The sequence below is a fragment of the Megascapheus bottae genome, chromosome 28 (genome assembly GCF_031878675.1).
Source record: "Megascapheus bottae isolate mThoBot1 chromosome 28, mThoBot2.hap1, whole genome shotgun sequence".
NCBI classification, from domain to species: Eukaryota; Metazoa; Chordata; class Mammalia; order Rodentia; family Geomyidae; genus Megascapheus; species Megascapheus bottae.
The window spans coordinates 7,919,170-7,936,228 of NC_143536.1; the positions used below are offsets into that span (position 1 = coordinate 7,919,170).

The 17,059-nt window shown below is 41.4% G+C and overlaps 1 protein-coding gene across 9 annotated transcripts in view; it reads right to left on the reverse strand.

Annotated features, from left to right (window-relative positions):
- The window catches only part of Cit (citron rho-interacting serine/threonine kinase), a 183,424-nt gene that overhangs the window by 58,586 nt on the left and 107,779 nt on the right, over positions 1-17,059 (reverse strand). For all 9 annotated transcript variants that reach the window (XM_090320230.1, XM_090320238.1, XM_090320237.1 and 6 more), the window contains 7 exons: positions 15,687-15,740; positions 14,315-14,455; positions 12,339-12,464; positions 8,795-8,890; positions 2,946-3,062; positions 1,267-1,376; positions 89-263 (listed from right to left, as the gene is read on the reverse strand). In XM_090320230.1, the coding sequence (XP_090176356.1) occupies positions 89-263; positions 1,267-1,376; positions 2,946-3,062; positions 8,795-8,890; positions 12,339-12,464; positions 14,315-14,455; positions 15,687-15,740 (819 nt within the window). The remainder of the gene's footprint in view (positions 1-88; positions 264-1,266; positions 1,377-2,945; positions 3,063-8,794; positions 8,891-12,338; positions 12,465-14,314; positions 14,456-15,686; positions 15,741-17,059) is intronic.

Consider the following 17,059-nt stretch of genomic DNA (forward strand, 5'->3'; position numbering starts at 1 on the left):
AATGTTTTCTGTGTATATGCTGCTTTATGCTTGAAAGCTGACTGGCTGCAACAACCAAAGGCTCTCAGGAAATCAACAAGTATCTCACCTCCCTGAGCCTTGTCTCCAGCTCTAGCAGCCGATTCTTGTCACTGTGATCTTGGTGGCTTATTTTCTCCAGCTGCTCTTCCAGCTTTCTGTTCTGGGCTTCTAATTTCCCAGCCTGTGTCTCCAGATAAAATTTCTGTTGCCTGAGTTCTGAAATCATCTCTTCCTGGGCCTTCCTGGTGTGGGTGGTGGAAATAAAATTAAAGGCAGGTCAGAGGTGAACAATGGACAGAATGGAGGCGAGGCACAAGTTGTCATCAAGTGTACTATGGGCATTCTTGATGTGGCCTCATAAGTGGGATCACAGCCTGGAAATCTGGGACTAATCAGTCATCACTCACTCAGTGTCCCTCACGGTAGGGTTAAATACAGTCAACCAGAGCATAGAGAATTTCACTCCTCTGGTAGGCCTTTATTATTGTCTTTGAGAATATGTATACTACAATAGGAAGGGACCTCCTTAGAGCACAGGAACGGCCCTAACAGCTCACCAGTACAAGCTCTGGGAAGAAGTTGCGATAAAGGAGAGACGATGTTATTCCTTCCAGTTCTCTGCATGACCTTCTTGCCTCTCCATCAAACTGTTTTCTTACAAGTATCAAAAACTAGGATAACTCCAAGTCTGAAAGTAATCTATTGAACTAGTTTGGATTAAGGGGGAAATGTTTTTCTCGGAAAGGAAAAACTTTGAGGGGGAGCGAATAAAATTCCTGAAGAGTGTAATTCCTCAAACTCCCCCCCCCCCATATCACACACACACAAAAAAGTTATAATCAGAGTGCTCCTGGACACAGGCAAGTCTTTGCTAAACTACAGCCGTCGACCCCCCAGGGGTTAGCTAGCTAACTACAGCAGAACGGATGGCCCGACTGGGTGTACACCAGATTACCTCTTACTGATTACAGAAGGCACATCTGGGGAACAGGGGCAGCAGCCTTCTGAAAGCACACTATAAATAGCCTCATTAGACAGACCAAAGCACTCTGTAATCTGATGGTAATTTGAGGTACTTAAGAAAAACTGATTCAAAACAGAGGCCAAGGTAGTAAGAGCATTTAAGAGAGGGCAAAATTACACAAGCATACAAGGATGGGGCCAAGGTACAGAAGTGATTAAATTTGCTGCAGCTCCACAAAAGAGGAGAAGAGTCTGGGTACCAAGAATTAAATAAATACTTACATGTTCCTTTGGGTAAAGAGACTGCTGTTTGCTGCAAGTTTATTAGCTTCTGACAGTTCCACAATCCTCTGTTCCAGAGATCTGATCTTGGAATCCATTGCATTGATCATCTGAAACACAGGGACGCTTTGAAACCTCACCTACAGACTGCTAGACCACACTGGGATAAACATGGACAACACAAGCCAGGGTAAAGGTTTCCTCTGAAATGCCAGGAGGCTGGCCAGAGATAACAAAGGACTCTACTACACTCTACCTTCAAGCTCATGGGTGCTAGTGAGCAAATAGATGGCACTTGGATATTTTCCAACTGAAATTAAATGTCTACACACTGCCTAAATGGCTTGGCTTGCTTGATGAAAACACAGAAGTGCCTAAATGAGAACCTTACATCCCAGGTATAAGCAAGTTTCCTTCACATCCCTGTGTCTCGGGCACATGACCTGAGCCTGAAGGACTTTAAATTGAATCTGCAAGTTCAGAGTTATCACGTTTCTGTATACCATCAACTTACTGAATCGTAAGAACCAAGTATGGGGGAGGTTGACTGCTGATTTAAAAAAAAAAAATTTTTTTTTAAGTCCCATAGCCTTGGGGCAGGGAGTTTGGCCTAGTGGTAGAGTGCTTGTCTAGCATGCATAAAGATCCAGGTTCCATTCCTTGGTACCACGTACATAGAAAAAGCTGGAAATGGGGCTGTGACTCAAGAGGTAACAGCACTCAGGCCCTGAGTTCATGTCCCATGACTGGCAAAAAAAAAAAATCCTATAGCCCTCCCTTAGAGATATGTACAGTATAGTATTCACAATGACCCTGAGTGAATTCCAAGAACAGCAAGTTTCTGAGATAGTTCACATGGGTTAGAAAGAGGAGAAACCAGCAAGCAAAAAGTAAAGAAAGGCAGGAGACCAAGGGCCACTGGGTATTTCGTTGCTGTTGTTGCTATTATTGTTTTGCCAGTCCCGGGGCTTGAACTCAGGGCCTGAGCACTATCCTTGGGTTTTCTCAAGGCTAGAGCTCTACCACTTGAGCCACAGCACCACTTCTAGCTTTTCTACATATGTGGTACCAAGAAATTGGACCCGGGTCTTTATGCATTCTTGGTGAGCACTCTACCACTAGGCCAAACTTCCAGCCCCCACTTTTCTTTTTTTTTAAGGGTCATGTCTTAGGAGGTGGCAGATCCATAGGACTCATTACAGAAAAGCCTAAGCTGGGCACAGTGGCTCATGCCTGTAATCCTAGCTACTCAGGAGGCTGAGATCTGAGGATGGTGGTTCAAAGTCAGCCCAGGCACTACAAAGCCAAGAGACTATTATCTCCAATTAATCACTAGAAAACAGGAAGTGGGACTGTGGCTCAAGGGTAGGGCAATAACCTTAAGCAAAAGAGTTCAGGGACAGCACCCAGGCCCAGGGGTAGAGTGGTAGCCTTGAGCTGAATAGCTCAGGGAAAGAAAGAAAAGAAAAGAAAAAAAAAAGAAAAGGAAAGGAAAGAAAAGAAGTCTAAGGCTGATTCCCTGGAGCCACTAGCCCTATTCCTTTTTTGTACAGGAAGCAATTTCAGAAAAAGCTTCTTATTACATATAAAACTCCACAAGATCACACAGAAAGGAGTCGCCATAATGAGATGGAATTTCTCCTTTGGAATATTGGGCTTTGGGAGTCCTTTCTACTTACTGCCTTCTGCTCGCTGAGAATTTTGCCCTTCTCGTGGGCCTCCTCTTCGTGTCTCTGCATCAGGTTCTCCAGGCTCTCCTTGTCAGCCAGGTCTTTCTTTATTTGACTGTCCAATACCTAGGAAAACAAAGGAAGTGAATGTCCTAGGTAGTCAAGATTGGAGGTCAGGGACTAAACAGGAGCAATATGAGAAAAGAGGGAGAGAGGGGAAAGCAGGGGAGAGGCCCGGGTCTCCGGAAGCTAAGCGCAAAGAGAATGGAAAAATCAGAAGTCTGTTTCTCAACTAGGCTGGAGATGAAGAATTTAGATACTACCATCAAAGGACAAGTATCATATGGACTTGAACTAGTAACTGACTTTACAAAGACCAGAAAAGATAGAGTCATGATGAAGTAGAATGAGTGGGGAGAAAAAAATCTCTCTACTGATCTAGAACTGGGAGATAAAGTTCTTCTAACTTAAAATTTTACCTGGGGTCCACTTTTTCTTAGACAATGCACCAGTAGTTTTCAGGACACAACTTGCTCCTAATTTGTACAGAGTCAATGCTGGGTATTCCTAATGCCATCTGTATAAAGGGAGAAGAAATCTGCGCAATGGAGGCTGACGTTCAAAAACAGCCAGGGACAAAAGGATGCTGCTTATCCATCATGTAGGTGGGACAGTCAGATGGACAAGACAACCTAAAAGAAAGGGCGGAGGGACAAAAGGTAAAAGCCTTTCCCTCTACTCTTTAATCTAGCTAGAGAGAGAGAGAGAAAAAAGTCCCTGGAAAGAAAAAAAAAAAAAAAAAACCTTTCCCTTTCCAGGGGAGAAAAGAAAACGTATGTTCTCAGAGCTAAGAATGGCCCCAAAAGCACCTACTGTTCCCAAGAGGAAAAAATAAATAAAACAGCAATGGTGTCACCAACCACCAGGTTGATCTAATGTTCTGTAAGGCACACACAGACCCAACCATTTACCAAAACACCAATTGAGACAGAAAAGAAGAAAGAAGACAAGATAAACTCATCCACGGCTTTGACCAAGACCCTATGCCTCTCCATCACAAAGACTCGCTTTGCCTTTGCCAATGACACCAGCTACATCAAGGAGGACAACAGGATGGTGGGGATGAAACCGCAAGAATTGGGGTCATGGACGGCACTGAAATCTGCCTATTGTGGAAAGGCTAGCATAGCTCCCTGGGGACATCATCTCTAAAAGGAACTGGTCAGCAGGGAAAGGGTCCACATGATAAAGGAAAGAACAGACTTCAAAGAAGGCTTTCAACTAGAACTAACTGATGAAAAAAAAATAGAGTGGGAGTTGGTGGAGAAGAGCAGAAGGTGAAGAACAGGGTCATGAGAGATGGGAGAGCTCAACGGGTAAGTGGCGCCCTCTCCTAGATGTCTGAGAGTGATGCTAAAATTATGAGCAAGAACAGGGTGGAATCTAGGGTATGAGCCTAATTATTACTCAAATGGCCTGAGAAAAGTAGGAACAGGCAACACAAAGCAGACAAGGTTAAAAAGAAGTGGTTTAACACAGATTTCAGCAGGAAAAAAGGAGGGGGGAAAAAGACCTTTCCCTAACATTTCCTGAGATCTATAAAAACAAAGTTTTTTTCCATCCAAAAGGCAGCTGAGACCACAGAATAGCTAGACCAGATGTACTCCTTTTTCATAGGGTGTTAAAGTCCTGAAAGACATTTTCAGGACACCATTGCTCAAAATAAGACCTTGACTTTTGGCAGTGATGGATACAAATAAGAGGTAACTGGACTAGGGGAGGCAGGAGGATGAAAAAGAACATGGGTGGAGGAAGGGGAGCAAAAGAGGTGTTTAAAAATGAAAGATCCTATTGAAGACACCTACATCACCTTAAGACAGAATATGGCTCTGTGTGTGTGTGTGTGTGTGTGTGTGTGTGTGTGTGTGTGTGTGTGTGTGTGTGTGTACATGCCAATTCTGGGGCTTCAATTTAGGACCTCTCATAGTATAGGGAACCCTGGACCCAAGCTGTAAGACCAGGAAAGGATTAAGAGGTTGGAAGGCCGCCTTGACAATACTCAGAGGGACGAGAACTGGACTCTGGAAAGGTCGAGAAAGACAAAGTAGATGTCTTAAGGTGTGTCTACATTGTGTCTAAGTTTCAGTCTTCACCTCAATACAATCAGAGAGCCAGTTGATATGTACACAAACTCTGTTTCACAGCAATGATTGTAATGACAGAATAGATTGATGTCTTGTTCTCTGTACATACTTATGGTAACCTTCCCTGTACTAAAGTAAGTAAATGGGCTTGCTTATAAAAATCCAGTATACAAGAGCCAGTGGGCTTTGATGCTCTCTGGTCCCTTGTTTTTTTCTACTCTCTTCTCTGTTCTCATTTCTTCAGTTCCAGTATCCCATCATGCTGTTCCAGGTTGCCAGTAAGCAACACACAGTTGTTCCTCTACCCCTTAAATCATGCTTCTAGTTCTGGTTCTTGTGCTGGTTAATTGGAGAAAACAGACTCTTGGGGTTGTCTCCACAGCCTGGCTTTGAACCGTGATCCTCACATCTCAGCAGAACATGGCTCTAGATAGGAACATGAGTATAATCCCTCAAGTCACACAGTGGATTTTTCAAAGGATTACTGTCAGCATGAAAAGATGTAAGTACGCTGCAGTATACAGTCTCATCATTTTCTGCAAATCACCATGTCCCAAAGAATATGAAAACCAATAAGAATGTGTTATGTAAAGTTGAAAAGCCCCTAAGGCCAGAGGGTGTGGGGTGGGGGCTCCTATAAGAACACCTCAAGGGCACTTCTGAGTTATTTTCCTATGTTTATGTTAATGAAAAGTTAACTGAAAATTACATGAAAGGTCAAAGAAAATGAGTGAGGGGGAAGAACACTGGGTAAGCGTGTCCAGGATATCAAGATCACCTATGACAAGATCACCTCCCCCAAAACAAAACAAAAAAACTAACCATATCTGGTTTGAAAGGGGAATCTATGACAAGATCACCAAAATTAACAATATCTGGTTTGAAAGGGGAAGACATTGTATTTTATTTTTTGTTTTATTGTTTTTGTTTTTGTTTTTTTTTTACCAGTTCTGGGACTTGAACTCAGGGCTTCAGCACTGCCCTTGAGCTGCTTCTTTCTGCTCAAGGTTTAGCACTCTACCACTTGAGCCACAGCACCACTTCCAGCCTTTTCTATTTATGTGGTACCAAGGACTTGAACCCAGGGTTTCATGCATGCTGGGCTAGCGTTCTCCCACTAAGCCACACGCCCAGCCAAAGATCAAATTTTAGATGTAATGACCATGCCTGCTTCTCAAGAACGTAGGAATGAACTAAGAGCCTGGAGAGAATCATTATGAACAACGTGATGTGATTTTTTTTTTTTTTTAAAGAAAGTGATCAGCAGACATCCATTTTAGAGAAAACAGTAGGCTAGATGACTCAGGCCAGCCCTCCTACTGAAAACAATTTAAAATATTCTTGAGAAAATACAGAAACATTTTCTCATATGCACTTAAAAGTAAGCAAGAGAGTTAAGAGGTAGGAAAAGATAAGAATGATATAAAGCTAGTTTTCTGGCTGTTTTCCTGGGTTTTTTTTTTGGGGGGGGGGAGAGGTTTTTTTTACTCTTTTTTCAGTATCAGAATTTGAACTTTGGGCTTCACATTTGTTCAGAGGGTGCTCTAACACTTGAACCATATCTCCAGCTTTGCTTTTTTTTTCATGTCTTAGCAAAGATTTATTTAGTAAAATAGGGTTTAAAGAATGGAGAAATGATCAGGTGCTAGTGGGTCATGTTACTAGGTACTTAGGAGACTAAGATTTGAGGATTGTCATTTGAAACCAGCCTGGGCAGAAAAATCCACGAGACTCTTATCTCCATTAAACTACTACAAAAAAAAGGCTGGAAAGAGAGCTGTGGTTCATGAGAGAACAATAGCCTTGAGCTAAAGAAGGTGAATGATGTCACCCAGGACCCAAGTTCAAGTCCCAGGACCAGGAAAAGGAAAAAAAGTGGAGGGAGAAATGAAAAAGAGACAAGACAAAAAAACATTTCCTGCTCCCCCATGCAGAAAATAGAATAGTTAGATTCAAAATCAGCCCTGTGTTTTATTAGTTAATTTGGAAATATCTTGGCGTCAAGCTGACATGTCTAGGCTGGCTTCTAAACTGAGATCCTCTGGATCTCAACTTCCTAGAAAACCAAGATTGAAGGTGTAAGCCACTGACACATAGCCAAACCTGTTTGCTAAACCAAGGTAGAAAAAGAAGCTCAGGATTAACACCTAGCCTCCCTCCCCCGATGCCACCCTCCCCCTCCAGAGTTCTTAAGACAGGTACACATTTTCATCCAGGACCTCAAAGTCATTCCCATTAGTCACTTTCCAAAGATGGGTTGGGGCTCAAGCACAGAACGTATGCCTGCTTAGTAAGTATAAGGCACTGAGTATAAGGCTGGGAGGTAGCTCAGTGGCAAAGTGCTTGCCTAGCAAGTACAATATCCTGGATTCGATTTCCAGTACCAATATGCGCGTGCGCGCGCGCGCGCGCCCACACACACACACACACACACACACACACGCACGCGCTAAAGGAAACAAACTATGAAAAAAAGAAAAACAGATTACTGGTGAGAAATACCAAAAGTCAAGCCAATTATGCTTAGCACTGCTTTTTACGAAATGAAAGACTGACTTGAAAATGAATACATAAAATTTTGAAGTTATTGAATTAAGCAAGCATATTTGGGAATGAAATAAACAGCATGCCTACCATTAATATATATGTATATATTATTCGTACAATTAAATATTCAGTAGATACGTTAAACAGTAGATTAGACTGAGCTAGGAGAGTTAGCAAACAGGAAAACAAGCCAGTAGAACTTATTTAGAACAAGTAAATTAGAGATGATCTAACAGATGCTTAGTCAAGTTCTCAAATGGAAAGACAAAAAGGAAGAGACCGTTTGAGATACAATGACCACTAATTTCCTACAATCAATAAAAAAATAGGCTAATATCTTCAAAATCTCTATATGGCTCAAAGAAGATAAAATAAAATCTAGATATCTAAGCAAAACTTCAGAAGAATTAAAGTCAAAGGAAAATTTTAAAGAAAAAGGATAGATCAGTTTCAAAGCAAGCAGGGAAGACTATCAACAGGTGACTTCACAACCTTAATACTAAAGGGCAAACCAGTGGACCCATTTCCAGAAAGGGATGTAGGAAGATAACAGCCAAAAACGTTATTCCCATTAAAACTCTTTAAGGGGGGGTACAACAGCTACATTTTCAACCTAACACAACAAAGAGAGTTTGTTGCCAGATCTTCAGTATATAAAGTTTTCAGGGATATTCTTGGGTTTTTGCTTGTTTATATCTTTTTGTTTTCTAAGCTAACCTCTCCCTATGTCACTTAGGTTGGTCTAAAAACTGCTACACAGCCCAGGCTGGCCTTGAACTCAAGATTCTCCTATCTCAGGCTCCCAAGTAGTAGAATTACAAGCACAACCATCACACCCAACTCTAATGGATATATTTTAGAACAAAGGAAAGGATCCTGAAGTCTGAGATACAGGAATAAAAAGAAAAAGTAAAGCATGTGTAAAGACATGGTCATATCTAAATTTTCATGACTGAGTAGAATATTGAAAAAAAAGATGGAATTAAAATACTTAATTTTTTTTTTTAATTTTATTTTAAATTGTTAAGCCTCTCATTAGGGAATAAAGAGAGCATTTATACCAAACTGTCCTTTGGTGTGGCAAGAAGTGGCCAAACATGCCTGAGAAGAGAGGGAAGCCATATGTAGTACAGGAGGAATGCTAGGGAAGATCAGAAGTATCATTACCTTGATTTTCTCCTCATAGTGCTGTTCTTTCTGTTTCAGGTGTACTTCTAGGTGCTGGGCGGAGACTTGAGCCTCTCGATGTTTCTCCTCCAGTTCCTGGGTATAAAAGAACAGAGAGTCAAGCATGCTAAGAGAAGAGCCCTGGAATGTTTGCTATACTCTCAAAGGAAACAGACACCACCGGTCACAAACAGCTGCTCCTCCATTACTAGCTAGGCTCACAGGAAGGAAGTCCCCACCAAGCTGGGCTCTGTGTTTCCTATGTCCATGTATACATATGTTGGAAACACACACACACACACACACACACACACACACACACACACACACACACACACACACACACACACACACACACACACACTGGAAGGCTGTAAGGCTAGGATCAGAAGTATATCTCAGGTCAGACAGAAAGTAGCTGCTCAACTTGTTACAGAGAAACAAAGAGAACAAAGTAACACTTCGAAGTTTAATACAAGCACAAAGCCCCTGATCTCTGTCTTGAGAGCCTCAGGCCTGTTTCACTCTTATGACAGCCTTAAATGAGAAAAGTAATTATGATGATAAACTGTATCTTGCATTTTCCTCATTCACAAAATTGTTGCTCAAGAACCCTAGCTAAAAGGGAAAACTAATGTTAAAATTCCAGTGCTCTGAGGTTCAACATTTTCACTGATTACTATGTATGGAATGTGACTACTGAAAGAGACATGTGTGATACCATGTTTATATGAACTCATGATAATGCAAGCCAACAGGAACACAAAACCATCTAGTAATAAGGATGGGAAATGCACGCATACATATTAGAGATGGCAAGATAATCTGGAGCAATATTAGTAGCTCAAATTTAAGGTTATCTTTGGCTCTTTCATTGTTAAGTTTTCTGCTTTTTAAACAAAATTGGAATTCATTTGGAAATTATACCAATTCATTTGCCGGTGTATTATAAACCGATCTTTTAAAAAGGCTCATTCCATTCATTGGAGCATGCTCTGAATGCACAGATCGCTGCGTCTAAATTAATTCTTATGAATCTGGACCCATTAGTTAATTACTGATATCAAAAGTCATTACTCCAAGTTTTCATCTCTTCGCACTATTATGAAATTTTTCTTTGAAGTGAAAGTAATTACGGGAATTTTGAAGAATGAGGAAATTATACAGGATATGTTCATAGAATGGAAGCAAAAAAAACTTTAAAAAGAAGGACATTAAGAATCACATGCACATGAAATGTTAGTGATTAAGCTTTGAAAGTCTAGTCTGCAGACACAGGCTTTGCTAGGTGGGGGGACTAAAATGTTCAGTGTTCAGACCAGGTGCACAAAATCTTCTGCAATCTATGTTTGGTCTTAAAACCAGAAGCACAAAATTGACTGCACTCTAACAGATGTGATCTGGGAAAGTTGAATGTAAACAGGATTCTAATTAATAAAAACATTTTTTTAGGGGCTTTATGTATGCTCGCTAAAGGATTACCTACATTTACTTCTTTGATGAAAGCCAAGACTTGGGTATAATAAGAACCCCCAATTATGTTTGGAAAGTTCTTAGGAGAAGAGGAAATACTTTCAGGGAAGCCTCATGTGGGGAACTGTTTCCCAGAATCATAATTATATAACAGTATTAAGGACTGTTCTCTGCACCCTAAGCAAAGGGTTCTTGAGCAAAAGGCACCTTCAGTTAAACAAAATCACAATCCACAAAGGCACTTGGGCAGGTGGTAAGATACATTCAGGCAAAGAAACCACTTAATTTTCATTTGGGTTAAAAAAAAAATCACTTGATATCTTCTTTCCTTCGTTTTTCTTTGTCTTCATAAGATAGCATCAAAATGGAGATCAGAATCTAAAAATAGGTCCAGAGAGGTGAGATAGATACCTGAGATCGACAATTTTTGTGACCAAAATTTCTGGTCTATCTATGAATGGGAGTTTAGAACACAGAAAATCCAAGAATGCAGAACTCTGGATTCCCAGAGTTAATTATAAATGAACATTTGGAAAAACAGATAGTGTAAAGTCTGACTGCTTGGTGGTTTGGCATTTTTTGTTGTTGTTGTCATTTTTAAAAACATCTCTTTTTCTATATGTGTTGGATCAACCCTGCAGTTGTGTTATGCAAATTCTGCTGGTTGCGGCTACACTTCCAGCTTCTGGAACAGTGCCTGGCACATAGTAGAAGCTCATTAAATATTTGTTGAATGAATGAATGAACACAGTACCATTAAAACAGAAGAACACTTTTGCAACCACAAGAGAGTTAACCACTTTGTGTGTACCACGCAAGGGAGAGATAGCAGTAGTGGGATCTAATTTTACTCACGATACAACTCCAATCTTGATGACAGCCAAGAGAAACTTTGATGATAGAACAAGAGAATGGAGAGGGTAGACTAACAGTCACGCATGTGGCTTTGATTGCAGACACATATACATATATAAAGACCAGGTATCAATGCGCAACAACTTAATCAATTCCTCTTTTACCCATTTGTTCGAGAACATCCATATTCTTACTAATCTAAACAGAGATACGCATCAAGGGTTGAACAATTCAGGTGGAGGTGGGTTGGTATTAAACTGAATAAGCGTAAATTGGCCATTCTTGAGGTTCTTGCTGGAACCTTGCTAGTAAGGAGTGATGTGGAGAAAGAGATGGAGCAGCCTCATCACCTCACCTTCTTATATAACAGGGAGGAATAACACAAAACTCTCCCAGGGATAGGACAAAAAGAGGTCATGCATGGACTTTGATCATCACTGAGTCTTCCAACCATGACAGCAAAATTCTGGCTTTGGGACAGAGATCCAAGGAGACCCTTTCACAGTTACTGCCTCTTTCCTTCCTAGTATGCACAAAATTTGCAATGTATCTACAACAGCAACCATCCAAGCCTTTCCTTGATTACTTTGGTCATCAGAACCTAAGAAGGTCTGGATGATTACAAACCTTTTAAAAAAATTTTTTTTTAAGATCTGCTACATCTAAGGAAAACTTTTTGTTGTTTAAAAAAAAATAACAATAACCAACTATAGAAGAGAGTGAGTGGGTGAACAGGGATCTATGACAAATACTATTCTGAGCAAAACAATTCTGTATGACTAATTCCTTTCTTCTCTAAAAGCAGGAATCTGGGGTTTGGGTCTAAACATTCTAAACCTTTACAAGGGTTGTAAATTGGTGTCGTGAAGTTACCCAGCCCTGCAGAGCTCTGCTGAGAGAAAGATGTAGATGCTCCTACAAAAATGCATTGAAAATGAAAAGATGCATGTTCTACTTTAAAAAAAAAATGCCAGGCAGTAAGCAAAGAGAGCAAAAATATATAAATATATGTGATTGGACCTGTTACCAGGGTTGAAATAGTCAATATTTGCTCATTTATACTATTCTACAATGTGGCGCTCAACCAAAACCAGCTCTCTGAACCTCACCAACTTGGCGATAACTCCCTTGGGAGTGTTCACTTCTTCTCACCCCCTTCCCTTGGCAATCTCTAACCTGTTTATCTTTGGACTTTGCAATTTCTGTTCCTGCTCACCAGAATTTTATCAGCCATCTGCTGGATCTGTTGGGATTTTGTCTGGATGTCATCCTTCAGTCTGTTTTCTCTACGCTCCATGGTCTCTAGTCTCTTTACCTTGTTCTCCAGAGAATGGCGGCGTTCCTGTAGGTCGTGAATCAATCAGAGAGTTTTAATGGTGCATACCACCTGGCATTCAGGAGGGAAAGAGCCCTCCAGAAGCATAACACTCAAATTTGGCAAGAAAAGTTCTCAGCCACCTGAAGTAACAGTGAAGAAAAGAAGGCTCTATAATTCAAGGGCTCAGTTGCATCGATTCCGAGAGTACATTCATTCATTCAAATATTTACCAAGCACCTACTATCTGCAAAATACCACACTAGGCATCATGGGAAATAGAAAGGAAGATGATGTTATTCCTGCCCTTGCAAAGATAAGACAAATACAAAGAAAGACAACATAGGTTAAAAGGCTGTAGGGGTGAGGGCATGAAAGGAATAGTTGTGGGATGCTCTAGAAAGCAGAAAGGAAGACTTTTGACCAATTATATTGAAGTGGGGCCATTGAAGAGGAAAGGTTTATGGGAGTTTGGAGTGGGAAGGGCTAGAGGGGAGGAAGAACAAAGGTGTCCTGCACAAAACAAGGCCCATTGGCAGAAACATGGACGTGATCAAGAGCCAGTGCAAGCCCCCAGGTAAAGTCTAGATTTGCCACAGGATGGGTTAGGAAGGAGCAGGTGAAAGGCAGAAATGACAGAGCTTGTGGGTCAGATGGTTTCATGTGCCAGGCCCAAAGATGCCCTTAAGATATACAGAACCCTCTCCCCCGCACACACACACACTGAAAGCTTTGGGATGGGGCAAGGATTCTGGGGCAGGGGAGGGAGGGGGCTGGGGGGGGAAGAATCCAGGAGTCTTATGCTACAAGAATTAGCTGAGAGGAAGCAAAAGACCAAGAAACTGCTACGTTTGCTTGACTGAAAAGGTCCTGTATTCTGAAGACGGCTACAGAAACACTTTGGGGGGGGGGGGGGTAACGAGCAGGAGAAACAGCATATATTTATAGGACTGAGTGACTCACTGAGTGGCAGGGTCCAAGATCAAGGGGATGATGCCAAGGTCTCAAGCCCAGGGTGACCAGAAGAACACTAATGGCCCTGACCAATGTGAGGCAACGAAGAGGGAGAAGACACCAAGGTCACCTGAAATATGAGGCTCTCGGAATTGTGGAGGAACAGGGGAAACAGGGCCAGGAGAAGAGGTGTGGACAGCCTTAAAGAGCCATGTGTAGGGAAAGTCACACCCAGATTGTGTTGGGAAAAAATGAAAGACTCAGCACTAGAATGGTGCACTGATGTTACATCTGCTCTATAGAAGAATCACCCAAGGCTGGGGATTGGCAGAAACCCCTAAAGAAATGTCACATTTTTCACTCTATATTCATCTACTTCCATTTAAGTTGTACAATGAAAAAGCACTCATGTTATGTTCAGTGTAACTATATAAATGGTTTCAACAACAACAACAACAAAGAATCTGAAGGAGAGAAGAGGCCCTAAAATATGGCTCTGAGAGTCACTGTCATATGGGTAAAAGGTAAAGCCTTGAAAATTAACATTATTCACATGGTGGAAAGGAGGGAAAGGCAAAACAGAGAGAAGAAGAGAGACTTGGAGATGCAGTTATAGTGAGCCTAAAAATATAAATTCTTCCAGATTAGTGAGGAGGCCAGAGGAAAACAGACAGCAAAGCTTCTGTGGCGACATCATTGGGCTTGGAGCGGCTGAGACAGATCTTTCTTTCCTCTGGGGGTTAGGGGTAGGGTGGGGGGAGTTTCCAGGCCTGTCAACTTTCACAGGGATCTTCAGAAGGGAAGAAGTTTGGTCAAACATAAGTGAGTAATGGTTTTCCGTTCCTTCCCCTTGGTACAACCAAAGTCAATCTCAAGGTCACTTGGGAATGAGTCAGCGGAAGGCTGGAGGCCCCTCTGCTCACCTCCGCTTCGACAAGCTTCTTTTTTATGCCTTCTGAAGAATCTTCTCGGTTCTGCAGCTTCTCCAGCTCCCTCTCAGCCCGCTCCTTGGCCTGGCGGATATTCTGCAGCAGCTCGGTGGCCTCAGTGCTGGCTTTAACAGCCTTACAGAGGGAACAAGAGTGACAAGAGGGATAACAACAGTGTGGATGGATGAGGTAGATAACACTCTGTATAGGCTGCATTTTTTTCCCAAAACATATAAGCAGGGGAAAAAAAACCCATATATAAGCATTCTTTTTATTAGTCTATAGGAAGGGGCGTTTTTTTTTTAACAACATTGAATCTGGCATGCATCCTATCATTGCTTAATGCATTTCTCTTTGTTGGACTATAAAAAAAAAAATCATTGGCATGTCTAATGCCATACATCATAGAGAATCAAACAAAAAGTTCTAGATGATTGGTCTAGCTAAGCATTAATGTTGTTACCTCCAACCACTTATTTTCTTCTTATTTGAATGTAAGTTTCCAATGGAGAATGTTTACAACTTTTACCAGAAAAAAAAAACAAAAAGCTACAATTATTATTTTTAAGTAAAAACTTTGCAAGGGAACATAATAGTCATAATCTGTGATAATTCACAAATCCACAATTACAGAAAAGCAATCCAGCTAAATTGCTAGGCTTCCAATTTATTAATTTGTATTTCATTCTTAACTGCACTACAGTCGATGGCACTGAAAGATTAGACTATGTGAGGCCACCAACCTCACATGTATTCGCTTTAATTAAAATCTTAATAGAAACTGTTAAAAAAAAAACCTCCATTTCTTGTTATTTGTCAATTATATCTTAATAAAGCTGGGGAAGAAAAGTCAGGAAAGAGTTTTAAAAATAAAAATAGAAGCAGATCCATTAGCACAAAATTTGTAAGAAATCGCACACCAAACCCAGCCCATCTGCTGCTATGTCATGGCTCTGGGGAACCCCCAACCACTCTCAGGCACGGCAGCTTCTCATGAAAGCTGTCTGGATTGGGAAGAACCCAGGCTTCTCCCACAAACGTGCTATGTAGGCAACCAGGCCCCCTGAGACACCAGGAACTGCCTCTTGGGCTCTATCAAAGCATAATTAAGAACTTTTTATTTCAGAGTCTCACACAGCTTAGGTTTTAAAAATAAACACTACTGACATGTCTCAAAAGGGGATAATATATAACATATATATTCAGAACCTTGATGTTTTCAGGTAATCTCTCCCTCCCGCTCCATTTTCCTCAGCACTGGAGTGACTAATTCTGTTTCTCTCATCTTGGATGCTCCAGGAAAGAGGTAAAGAATGGGATGATGTGAAAACAGATGGGGGGGATCCCCAAATCACCTCAGGCTTACCTTCTCCAGCTTCTCCTGGAGCTCCTGGATTTTGAGCTGCTGCTCAGCATTGACCTATAGTTGACAAGCCAGGAAATAAGGTATAATAAGCATCACATCTCTCACAGCTCACTGTTATTTACTACCAGTCCTACTTCTTTCAAGTTCCCATGGGGGTCCTTGGGTCTGTTTTCTAAACAGCTCATGGAAATGAAGAACAGCTGGCCCGTCATAAGCTCTGACATCTCAGGGCAAAACTTCTTGTCAACTTTTTTTTTTTTTATTAATCTCTTCCAGAACCAACAACACAGTAATGTCAAGTGCCTGATAACACAGTAAGTTTTCAGGGAAGACAAAGGGTGAAGGAAGACGAACACAGTCAAAATACTTTATGGGCACATGTGGGAATGTTAGAGACAGGTTTGGAAAGTGGGAGAAAGAGGAAGAAGAAAAGAACAGGAAGGGAAGAGGCAAGAGAACAATGGAGGCACTGATTATGGTCAAGAAGCACTGTATACAGAAATGGACATGTTCAAATGAAACTTCCTTGTACCACAAATTGATTTAGAGAATCTCCATGTTTTCCTTCATATCTGGAGCTACATGCTATTTGGGGAAGATATAACCATTGGGTCTACATGCTGTGAGGAGGTACAACCAATAAAGAAATGTCTTTTCTCTTTTTTTGAACGATCACATGGAAAGGTGGACAGATTACAATAAGACTGGAGGCCAGGTGCCTGTGGCTCATGCCTACAAGCCAGTAACATAGGGCACTGAGACCTGGGGGAGTGATAGTAGAGGCATCTGGGGACAGAAAAATTCACTAGATTCCATCTTGCAAAGTAGCTAGCAAAAAGCAGGGCTGGAGGTGTGGTTCAAGTGGAAGAGTACCAGCCAAGTAAGCAAGCCCAAGCCCAAGCCCCTGAGTTCAAACCCCAGTCCTGAAAAAAAAAAAAAAAAAGAAAGGAAGGAAGAGAAAAGAAAAGCTGGAGGGGCTGGAGGCACAGCTCAGTAGTTGAGCTGGATTCAGTCCCTGGCACCAAAAATAGTAATAGTAACAATATAATAAACCTAAAAGAATTCTCAATCTATTGTGAAAGTACTCTCTTACCCAATGACTCCCACTGATAGTAACACTTTAAAATGCAGATAGATGCAGTAGCGCAAGCCTATAATCCTAGCTACTTGGGAGACAGAGACCACCAGGTCACAGCTAAAGGCCAACCTGGGCAAAAAAGGTTCATGAGACTCCCTCTCAACCAATAGCTCAGTATAGTGGTGCTTGCCTGCCATTCCAGATATGTAGGAAGTACAATGGCTTGGCACGGTGGTATATACCTGACATCCCAGCTATGAGAAAAAAGGAGAAAGAGGAGAGAAAATAGGAAACT